This window comes from Corapipo altera, unplaced genomic scaffold, assembly GCF_003945725.1.
Source record: "Corapipo altera isolate COAL_440 unplaced genomic scaffold, ASM394572v1 61129, whole genome shotgun sequence".
Lineage (NCBI taxonomy): Eukaryota > Metazoa > Chordata > Aves > Passeriformes > Pipridae > Corapipo > Corapipo altera.
The window spans coordinates 898048-909620 of record NW_020884955.1 but is presented as its reverse complement, the minus strand read 5'-3'; the positions used below and the strand labels follow the sequence as shown (position 1 = coordinate 909620).

The 11573-nt window shown below is 41.6% G+C and overlaps 1 protein-coding gene across 1 annotated transcript in view; it reads right to left on the bottom strand.

Annotated features, from left to right (window-relative positions):
• Positions 1–2796: 2796 nt before the first annotated feature.
• Positions 2797–11573, bottom strand: part of SMU1 (SMU1, DNA replication regulator and spliceosomal factor) — a 9093-nt gene continuing 316 nt past the window's right edge. The window contains exons 2-12 of the mRNA XM_027663689.1: positions 11282–11492; positions 11034–11186; positions 10291–10401; positions 9742–9870; positions 8880–8999; positions 8413–8529; positions 8079–8206; positions 7392–7518; positions 5951–6118; positions 5518–5670; positions 2797–4919 (exon numbers count right to left, since the gene is read on the bottom strand). Of these exons, the coding sequence (XP_027519490.1) occupies positions 4821–4919; positions 5518–5670; positions 5951–6118; positions 7392–7518; positions 8079–8206; positions 8413–8529; positions 8880–8999; positions 9742–9870; positions 10291–10401; positions 11034–11186; positions 11282–11492 (1516 nt within the window). The 3' untranslated portion in view covers positions 2797–4820. The remainder of the gene's footprint in view (positions 4920–5517; positions 5671–5950; positions 6119–7391; positions 7519–8078; positions 8207–8412; positions 8530–8879; positions 9000–9741; positions 9871–10290; positions 10402–11033; positions 11187–11281; positions 11493–11573) is intronic.

Genomic DNA, 11573 nt, shown 5'->3' with positions numbered 1-11573 from the left:
TGGAAACCATTTCCAGGCATATCAAGAACAAGAAAACCATCAGTTGTCAGCATGGTTTCACCAAGGGGAAGTCATGCTTAACCAAAGTGATATGTTTTTACGATGAAACAACTGAACCGGTGCATGACAGGAGAGCAGCGGTTGTTGTCTATCCAGACCTCTGTAAGGCTTTGGCACTGTTTCCCTTAAGATACACACAGAGAAGCTATTGATGTATGAGACAGATGAGCAGTGAGGTGGATTGAAAACTGGCTGTATGGCCAGACCCATAAGGTGGTGATCAATGCAACGAAGCCCAGTTGGAGGGCAGTGAATAGTGGTGGATCCCAGGGGTCAGTACTGGCGCCAGTCCCGTCTAACATCCTCATTAATAATCTGGACAATTGGACAACATATTCCTTCAGCAAGTTTGCAAATGACGCAGAACTAGAGAGGAGTAGCTAATACAAGAGAAGGTTCTGTTGCCATCCAGAGGGACCTGAAGAGTTCAGAAAAATGGGCTGACAAGAACCTCAGGAAGTTGAAGGGGAAGTGCAAAGTTCTGCATCTGGGGAGGCACAGCTCAATGCAACAACCCATGCTGTGGGGCACTCATCTGGAAAGCAGCAGAGAAGGAACCTGGGGGTCCTGGTGGACATCAAGGTCACACATGAACCAGTAATATGCCCTTTTTGGAAAGAAGACTAATGCTGTCCTGGTTGGCAGCAGGTGGAGGGAGGTGATCCTTCCCATCTACTCAGCAAGGGCTAGGCCACACCTGGAATATGTGTCTGGTTTTGAGTTCCCCGATACAAGAGGGACCTTGTTGTACTGGAGAGAGTCCAGCAAAGGGTCACAAAGATGCTGAAGGGACAGGACTATCTCTGTTATGGGGAAAGGCTAAGAGGGCTGGGACTGTTCAGCCTGGAGAAGACTCAAGGGGAATCTCACTGATGTGCAGAAATACCTGAAGGGAGGGTGCAAAGAGGAACAGGCTCTGCCTAGCAGTACCCAGCGACAGGAGGCAATGGGAACAGACTGAAACACAGGAGGTTCCCTCTGACTATCTGGGAACTCTTTTTACTGGGGGTGACTGGGCACTGGTACAGGCTGCTCAGGGAGGTGGTGGAGTCTCCATCCTTCCAACATCCTGTCGTTCTCTGAATAAAACTTGCAAGAACATTTACTTCTAATTTGGGAAGACAGGAAAGGCTTAACTAGCTTCCAACAGCACATGCCTGTTCCCAGACAAGCAAATGCCATTTCCTGCCCTACAAAGGCAGTTATCAAAAGAATTTGTTACTACACAGGGAGAAGTTTTATACACTAGGGGAAATAAAGAAACCGAAGAGGGCTTCATTACTCTTTTTCATGATACAAGTACCTGTTAAAATAAAATTGTTATGCCTCCACCTCTTACTCCATGAGGAGTCAAAGAATTCCCGCAACTCCTACTCTGCCCCCAAAATAAAGCTTTTAACCACCTTTCTCCCTAGGATTCACCTAAAGCCTGTGCTTTTTTTCCTGATAGTGAGACCCAAGCTTGCTCAGCCTGTCTTTCATGAGTCGTCATGACCCAGCAGGTCATAGGGTTTATTACAACTATCCAGTGAACATACAGGGGCCCATACCATCAGCAGGAACTGGAGATGGAGTAACTGTGCTTAAGGACTCCCAAAACCCACACAGACTAGGCAGAAAGTGAAGAAAAGCTGTACGCAAAAAGCATTTATAGCTGACTGCTGGCATCATTTTTCCTATAAATCTATGCAACATCTTTTTTTTTTTTTTTCACACAAATTGAACACTGGTTGGTCCTGTCAAGATGACTCACATAAGAGGCAGGCCCTCTTACTGAGGGTCCTGGTTCAAAACCCCCTGCAAAACACAGAATCAGAGATTCATGGGGGCTGACAGGCAACCCTGGAGGCCATCTACTCTCTCAGGCTTCATGGGAATTTACCTGCTTTACAAGACATTCACAAAGACTCCACTGCTGTTGAGGTCAAGTCTTCCGTTTTCAGGTGGTCTCCTCAGATTTTACTAGGGAGGGTTTGATTTTTGCTTGTGGATATCAAGCTCGTAATAACTGCCATCGGCTATTATATCTATGTGACATTCCTAGGATACAGTGCATTGCCATTTTTGAGGAACACAGCTATTCTTTTTTATCCCTTTGCACTTCTCATCATGCTCTATTTGATCTCGCTAGCATGGGGATGGGAGTGAAACAAACCCAGGACTTCATGCCTTCACATCTAATGTTTATTTTCTTTTTCCATTAGCCGTTTTTGACAGTAATAAAAAAAAAAAAAGCTATGGGTGAGATATAAGTGTTATGTAAAGAAATCATATGGAATAAGGGGTGGAGAACAGGGGGGTTGGTTTTTTGGATTTTTTAGGCCTTCCTTAGCAACGGGGTCAGAAATCTAAGGAAGTATTCCACATCATCCCTTTCTGTAACACAACATATAAAAAGGTGCAGGTAGAGAGTTCGCTCTCTTCACTGTTCCAGTGGCTGAAGGTGACAGGTCTCTCTGTAGACGGTTTTTGCTCGTATAGGCCAGGGCCTGCTGCTCCGACCTGCTGTTACCTCCGTTCCCTTCGGGAGATGTGAGGAGTTAGTTCTGCTGCCTCGTTCAAGAAAGTATTTAATTAGTTTTTATTTATTCGCTAGCTCCCTATTAACGGTGTATATTTGGAGGATATTCACCACATGGCACAACCCCACCCCACCCCACCCCGACATTTTGCACTTCTCTACGTGTGACAGAAGTTGACGTTTCCAAACAAAACAATTCAAGAACAAAGCAAAGCCCACAGGTGAACAATGTTTTCTTTAATATGAGTCAAAGCACTAGATGTTGCCTTGTTCTAGTCTTACAGAGAGGTAAGTGGCATAACACCCGGGTGGTTGCCTGGAGAGAAAATGTCTTCCTAGATTTAAAAAACTAACATTTACCTTAAAAAAAATTCCATTTTAATAAAAAAAAAATAAAATCACATTTTCAAGAGTAACACTACATTTTTGTGTCAACTGTCAGCTATTTTACAAATTACAGCTGTAGCCCAGGAAATAAGTTTTACCACTGCCCTTTCATAAGTACTGGTAAATATCACCCTTTTGTCTTGAGTATTTAATGCAATAAACTGAGACTCTTCAAAAAAAATCATAAGGAAGGCCAGAGTTTCTTACATTTTTAAGCTAGAGAATGTATTCCAACCTTTAAACACTAAAATTCTGACAGTTTTATTTGCTGTAACTACTTTTCTCTTAGAGAACAATGCAAGATACAGTTTTCATTGAGGATTAGCAGTTCTCTGTAATCTGAAGACAAAATGAACCACAAGTTAGCTAGTATTAAAAATATTTTGTCAAGATCTTCTGTATCAAAAGTACTAATTGCCAATGGAGCCTGTCAGATGTGTCACCATTAGATATCTCTGTCTTTTCAGGCAGGAAAAATAATCACTTTTTGCTATCTAAAAAAACCCTCTATTGATGTATTTAAGGAAGTAAAATACAACTTGGGAATTAAAACATGAGCTAAACAGAGAACTAAACACTACAGTTTAATTAGTGCACTGAACAAGCAATGCTATGTGAGAATTCCAGCTGAACTTTTCCTGCATTCCCTGGACCACTACAGACATAGACAAAATACTTGAGTTGGAACTAATTTATTTAATCAAACAGAAATCATCACTGTTTGAAAGATTACTGTGGTAGGAAAGCATTCTACAAGAGATGAAGACAGAACACAGCACAGCAGATTCACACCTACAAGCGTTTAATTCATCATTACAGGAGAAACCTCATCTTCTGCATCCTAGAAAAAACATGGTCAGATTCTGGTGTACACTCACAACGGTGTACGTAAGACAGGATCTCAAATCACAAAATCGCTTGCTCCAAACTGAGCATATGAAGAACCTGAAAGTGTCCTTTTATCTGTGGGACCTAAGTATCACCTTGACTAGGTCCACAGGCATATGAAATTGAAAAAAAGAAAATCTTACAAATAATTATTAAAAGCATTATCATAGCACTAGGAACTCAGCCTATGTAAACCAACTTCTGCATGTTTTAAAATATTGATCCCCTAAAGCCTGTTTCAGTTACAACTGGTCTGAAGACATTTTGCACTTTCTTCACAGGAAGAGAGTACTTATACCTTTTAATCTAGAAGTGAAATAAAACAAAAGGTAAAAAAAACCCAAACAAAACCAACTGTATCTCACTGCCAGATCAGGCAGGTTTATAGTTTACAGCAGGAAGTGCTGGCAGATGGGGAAGCATAGTTTCATTCTGAGTAAGCTGTGTGACACTACTTTCCAATATAATTGGAAAAATATAGTGAAAATTGAACACAGCAAAACCCAATGGACTAGAAATGGCCTTGCCTTCAAGCTGAAGTGTAGCCTCATCTGTATTCCAGAAAAACTATGCTTATGTTTCAGCAGTGTGAAAGAAACAGCTTTCCCACTCCACATTTCACTCAAATTAAAAAAACAAAACAAAACAAAACATTTTGCTGTATTTTAGGAAGTCAGCAACCACTCATAAGTGTGCCTACTTCCTGGCTCATTCAACTTTCACAAACATTGTAGGAAGAGTACAGACTTCAGGAGACAGAAAAGCACTCTCACCAAAGTCACTTTGACTACTCTGATAAAAGTAAGTATATGAAATTAAGCAATGGTGTATTTAAGCATTTCTCTGGAAACCCTAACTAAAAATTGAGCAAGTATCATACTCTGCACATTTAGATCTTGTTAAAGCACAAACACCAATAACCCATGACTAACAGGCACGCTTCAGAGCTGGCTGTGACATCCATCTATGGCTTCCAGAGTTTGAGGAGGCCATCTTCACTGTAAGTGGCAATCAGGTTCTGGTGGGGGTGATGAGCAATGCCAATGACATCTTTTTCATGAACCTGGAGAATAAGCAGAAAGATGTGTCAAAAGAGTCTTCCTTTAGCAGATTTGAGGCAAATATTCTCTTCAACCGAGAACTGGAGGAAAGCTGGACTGAGTTTTAACACACCCCCCCAACAACAAATTCCAGTCACTACAATTTTTGTGACATGGCAGTTACTTTTTGCTGGGTAAGGGAAGGTTCAGTGAAAGCTAACACCCACAGAAATCCACGAAATTTAAGTGTTCCTTGTCAAATTCAGATGTTCAATCTGGTATTCTTTTTTAGTTCAATCCAAGCCAAATTTAAGCCTGACAGCTTTAAATCTGACAGCTTGGTCAGATCCTCCCCCAGCTGGAGCCCAGGACAAGACATGCTCTCGTTCAAATAAGTTTGACTCAATTCACTCCTGGCTTGGTGGGTAAATATTTTTCTAACTTTTACAATCAAATGGTTCTACAAAACCAAACGCATTCTACAGCCAAATGTTCTGCAATATGTTTGTTACCAATTGTGGCTGTTTCCTTGGTCTGGGACTACTCTTTATGGAAGTCATGGTGAATAGTTACATCCCCCTTGTGTTTAAACTCTGTAAAAGTTCAAAGCTAAAAACTTACAGTCAGGGTTCTCTCCAGCTTGCCGGTCACTGTGCTGAAGCAGTAAAGCACAAAATCTTCACCAACACAGTAGATCCACTCACCACGAGGTGAAAGTGCACAGCAGACAAAGTCACCACCTTCTCTCTTACCAGAGCTAAAGCTTCTTACAATCTGTAAAGACACCCCCCCAGAAATAATTGCCAGGATTAAACAGCAGCACCATTACTCTATCCAGGGTAAAAATATTTAAGCAGTACTAGGTCTGCTTAGAACAAAAGATCTCTCTGCAGACAAAAGTGCTTTCTGCATTCTACAAACTGAGTACAGAACAGTTTGTCCAGAAAGCAAACCAGAGAAATCAGGTTTAACCCAACATTAGGTTATTAACTACGGTTTTCTGCATTCTAGAAAAGACAGAGAAACTTTAAAGGATGCCAGTAAGATCACATACTTGTCCTTGCATATTCATGATGACAACTGTATTCGACCTGTTGCAAACAACGAAGTGCTCTGGGTTTTTAGGCAGCAGAATGACACCGTTCACAGTAATGTCTGTCCCAGCAGTGCTGCCAAGAGACTTGAAGGTGTTTGAGCACTCTGTTGTCTTCACATTCCAAACCTAGTTTTAAAAACAAACATAAAACCAATTAGCTTTAAAAAACTAAAACAAGAATGAGTTGATACAGGATTCAGAATTTTTAAGGCTCCTGGAGGGAAATATGAATTCCAAAAGTTATGGTTTAATGCAGAATTTGAGAAAGAAAGTTATCACATCTACTATGAAGTGTGAACACCATAACTAACTTCACTACAACTGAACTGTAGGTGAATCTCCATTACCTAAATTCTACCTGGCTCCCTTACTTTAAGCATATTCCCTAAGGGGTGAGTCCAGACTTGCTTTCTGCATTTAGCTGGTATCTGTGAATATATGTGTAACCTCTGCACACGCAATTTGCTTTACACAAGACTGACATGAAAACTGCAGACAAAGCAAAGCCTCACTGCTATTACTGAGAGGGACACCCCAGCTTACAGCTGCCTCAGGCTCAACACCAGCTGTTTAGAAACAGGAAACAGAACTACTTGTTTAATATTTAAAATGTCCTTCATCATCTGTGAAATATTTTTGTTGTTTACCTACTAGTACAATCAAAAGAAACCACCTTCTTACACTGTTCCCATGACTGGGGCAGTCAAGCAAAAGGTGCAAGTCTGAAGTAACATTCCATTTGACATGAGCAAACCTATCACAGTTTCCCGGGCACATCTATGAACAGGATCTGTTTGCCCACCCTCAGTGCACTACATCGATGCTCTACTTAATTAATAAATAAATATAGAAACAACTACATTAACCAAATAAGTCAGTAATGCCCTCTATGCAATAATGCTTTACTCCTCTTAACTACTACACACTGTGCAGTTTTGCTCTTTCTTGGGACTAAAAGCCAGACCTATCACTTCTACCATCAGCTTCATTAATGTCAAATTACCCAGCCTACACAGCAAGGGGCTCCTAAGCACCAAGAAACCAACAGGTGACCAACACAGTAAGAAAATACAACTATTCCAGAGAAGGGAATCCCCAGGTCCTAGGACAAGAGGTGTCACAGTCAACTCTATGTCTAGAATAAAGCAGAACAGGCAGGTAAGTCCTGCACTTTTGTCCCCTTTTCACAAATGCAGCAGAGACGGGCTCTGCAACAGACTGTAAGCACAGCATGAGATGCCATCAGTTCTCACACACATCTAGAGTGAAGGTCACAAGCAGACTCACTACTGCAGGTAACCCCAAGTTCTTCTCCAGAGACTGCAGCAACCATAACAAATCAGCTAGAAGAAAGCAAGAGTCTGAATGTGTTATTCACAAAGGGTAAATGCTACCTTACCTTCACTGTGCCGTCAGAGGAGGCGCTGATAATGTAGTGGCCATCCTGGGTAAAAGTAGCTTCATTGACAAAGGAGGAATGACCACGGAATTCCTTTAAAGTTTTCCCAGATTTTAAACCATGAATCCTGTCAGAAAACACAGGTGCAAACCAGTGAGTAAATTCCACTCAGTAACAAGACACCAAGTAGGCGCAAGATCAGAACTACTGCATTACACGAACATTAACCAACACTTCCCAGATGCTAAAAGTTGCAGTAAAAAGGGTTTGATGAGGTTGCTGCTGCCTGGTAACTTAAGATTAGAACAGAGTTTTTATAACTATTTGCTTAACATCGCTATCCAACATGTTTTTAAAGAATAAACGGAGTCAAGTTCTTCTCAAAGGCCCATGGCTGAAGTACAAAAGGCAAAAGATACACGTTAAAAAGGGAAAAAAAAAATTATTATCAACCCAAAACATTTTTTCCTATTTCCAAACAGGATTTTCCCCAAAAGAACTGTAGAGACCTAGACAGATTCCAAGAGAAGCAATAGGAGCAATAGGGTCTTCAACCATGGAGATCTTGAAAACTCAGCTGGACAAGGCCCTGAGCAAGCCACCCTAACTGAAAGGTTCACTGTACTTTGAGAAGCTTAGTGGACTAAAGACCTGTACAGGTACCTCACACTTTCTCAGTTTATTTACCTGATTGTCTGATCAAAAGAAGCACTAAGAATCTGGCTGCTGTCTTTAGAGAAACTGAGGCACGTAACACCTTTACTGTGTGCTCGTTCAAATCTTCTCAGGCACTGACCACTCTGGATTTTCCACACCTGAAGCAGAAAAGAGCAAATGAAATAAAAGTGGTTACTCTGCTATGAGGTCACAGAAGCTTAAACATCAAAGCCAATATACATATCTGTTTCTGAGCCATGCTAAACTTCATTTATTTTTATATGGGATGGCAACGTTCCTGCAATTGCAAAGTAATCTTTTTGGTCACCGTCTCTCCCAATATACAGTACAAAAGGATTTGTACCTTGATCTTTCCATCCTGTGCTCCAGTTGCTAGCATTTCTGTATCTCTGCTGAAGCACATGCACAGCACTGCATCATCCATCATCATAAAGTTATCTTGTGCCTGGTACTTCAGATCCTAAACAAAAGCAGAAGATATCTATTTTAAGGTAAAGTACAAAAGTGCAGCAGTTTTAACTTACAGTTACATTTTATAACCTATCGTCAAATAAACTTCACAGCTTTCTAATGCAGGATTCAAAGGCAACAATGATGCAGAGAAGTAAAAAAAAGTTATCACAGAGGGAAATCTGTGACAGACCAAACAGTTAAACCCATGTAAATGTTTCAGACTGATATGTGAATCGCCTAAGCAGATGACCTTCTCAGCTTCAAATTCCCTGACAAATGAAAATAAACAAAATCTCAAAGAATAAATTCAGGTGCTCTGACAAATGAACCGTTCGTGTGAAATAAGGAGTAACTCACCTTCCTAATCTTCCCAGTAGTGAAGTTCCACACTTCAATGAAGCCATCGACAGAGCCAGTAACCAGGTACTGTCCATCTGGAGAAAACCGAGCACACTCCACGTGCGACTTCTGCCCAAACTGTTTTATAGAAGAATAGAAGCAAAACTTGATAAGTAACTTAAAAGGAACAACTCATTAAAACAAACCTGTAGTCTCATTTTGATGGTAAAAATGCAGTATTTTGTACAGGTATGCATTCGCAAATTTAATGCTCCTTAGTACAAGTTGCTTCACTTGGAATGATGTTTCTTCAGAGTAATTTCTATAGGGAATGTTTGATATTTTTTTATATCCAATTTTTAAACTTCCAAGTTTTTAAATACAAGTGACCGTGACAACTGAATATAGAAACAAAGTCTTCACTAATCAAAACAAAAATAGAAGATCAGCACTGGTAAATAAAACAAGTTCTAATAAAGCTGTTACTGAATGCCACAAATTGATTTCACAAGTTCTGACTCATGACTTCTAAAAAACAGTTTAAGATACAAGTATTTCCTTGCACAGACAAAGAAGGGGACTATGCAAACTTCTGGAAACTGATTGACTCTGAACTGTGAAGCCAAAGAAACAGCACATTTATCTTAATCACAAATACCATAAGCACTCAATCCTGCTAAAAGACCTCACCTCAGACTCTCATGAAGAAAAGTCTCCCGATGAGATAAAGCATGGAGTAGAAAGGGGGAGGGGAAAAGGAGGGGGGAGATGACTTACAACAAAAAGAACAGAAGAATTCAGAAGATTTACCCTTATCTCCCAGCATAAAAGCACAGGAAGGAACAAGCAGCAGCAACACACATAAAAGCAAATACATCACCTTAATATGCCTGCTCAGCTGTGTGGGGAACTTTTCTTCTTCTACATCTTTCACAGCTGCTTTGCCTCTGAACAAGTCAATTGTCATACCAGGAGGAAGCAGGCCCTGATGCTGCTGCCATTTCAGTGCCTTTAAAAGAGTTGAAAGACATCAGCATTAAGTATCAGTTAATACAGACATACGATATATGAAATACTGTCTGCACAGAGTATCAAAAAAACGCATTCTGAGAATCAAAAAAAGCACAACAGGAACAGTGTGTGTTATAGAATGTTATTTTCAAGGTGCATTCTATGTGCTGAGTATTTATTCTGTTGGAAAAAAATCTACTGTTGGAGTGATGGCTTTTCCTACAACAGCTAAATCCTTGCCACATGGAAAAAAATTACTTTTTAACTGTTTACCACATTTAAATTTACCACACGTAAATGTGTAACATCTGAGCCTTATTTTTACAGAGTTGGAGACTCAACTACACCATAGCTAGTTTTCTGCAGCAGATATCTAAGGAAGCTGACACAGCTACTGAAATACTTTTCCAAGACTTACCTGCCCCAAGAGTGCCATGAGACGGGATGGAGGTACCACACTGACCTCTCCAGCCAAAGCTTGTGCAATAGCAGCTCTCCGCTTCTCTTTGCTGCTCCCATCTGGGTATGCCTAGAGAGAAGTTATTTTTATGAGGTGATTATTCCAAAGCATAATTATTTTTTTTCCCGCAAAAACCTCTGTTGCTCTGAATCAAAGCCCCTTCCATATCAATTTTCTATTAGACCTCCAAAATTCTCTTCTCTTTAATACCCACCCTTGAAACACTCAGGGTACAGAATCATAAAATTCTCAGGGTTGGAAAAGACCTCCAGGATCAGTCCACTAACCAAATTAGCCAATAACCTAACAGGCCTTCACCAAAAATGTCAGACTGACATCATCACACTGAAATAACCAGTAAGAAAAAATGCCTTGCTACCACACAGTAGTATTTTTGTTGGCACAAGGCGCCTTTTTTTCTGCTGTCCTACATAAGACAGAAAAAGCAAGGTATAGATGTCATCCTATGGCAGGACACAGGTATACACCCCTGAACTCCCACTGCTCTGGTGCTGTCTCATGATCAAGTGCCAAGCACCATTTCCTTAACACTTAATAAAACATATGAAATCTTCAAACTGGGAAACTGCAGATTCTCACTCCCAGAGACAAGGAAAAGAGACTCCCTGAGCCATCAGCAACTTGGGCTGATGCTGGGGGTCATGCAGGAGAGCAGAAGTCTCTAAGAGAGCACAACATACCTCACGAGGATCAAAGTAGGACCTGGCCAGAAGGTTTTCCAGGTGGATATAGCGCTCAGGCTGGGTTTGTTTCAGCATGATCATGGGATCTGTCTGCCTCAGCAGGGACCTGGCAGCCCCCAGTTCCCGGAGCTCGATCAGCTCCAGCACAACCTGCACCAAGAGACACGTCTGCATTAGCATGGAGAACACCACACAGAGACTCCCATGCAGACTGAAGAGCCCCTAAGAGCCCCGTGCTCGCTCACCTGCTCGTAGAGGTCGATAAGGGTCTTGTCAGGCAGCTTCAGCGACTGTATGGCCTGCAGCACCGTGTCCCAGTGCCCGCTGTTGATGTCCGCCACGAAGCTCTCGATACTGTCCACGGTGTTGAGGGACACGGTGGTCTCCTCCTGCAGGGTGGCGAGCGCCCGGTGGAGGCTGTTCTCCTTCAGATACTGCATGATGAGCCGGATCACGCTGTGGGGAACGGCACAGCGAGCGCTCAGACCGGGCACGGCGCACATGGGGCCGCCGAGGCCATGGTCGCCAACCCCCCCC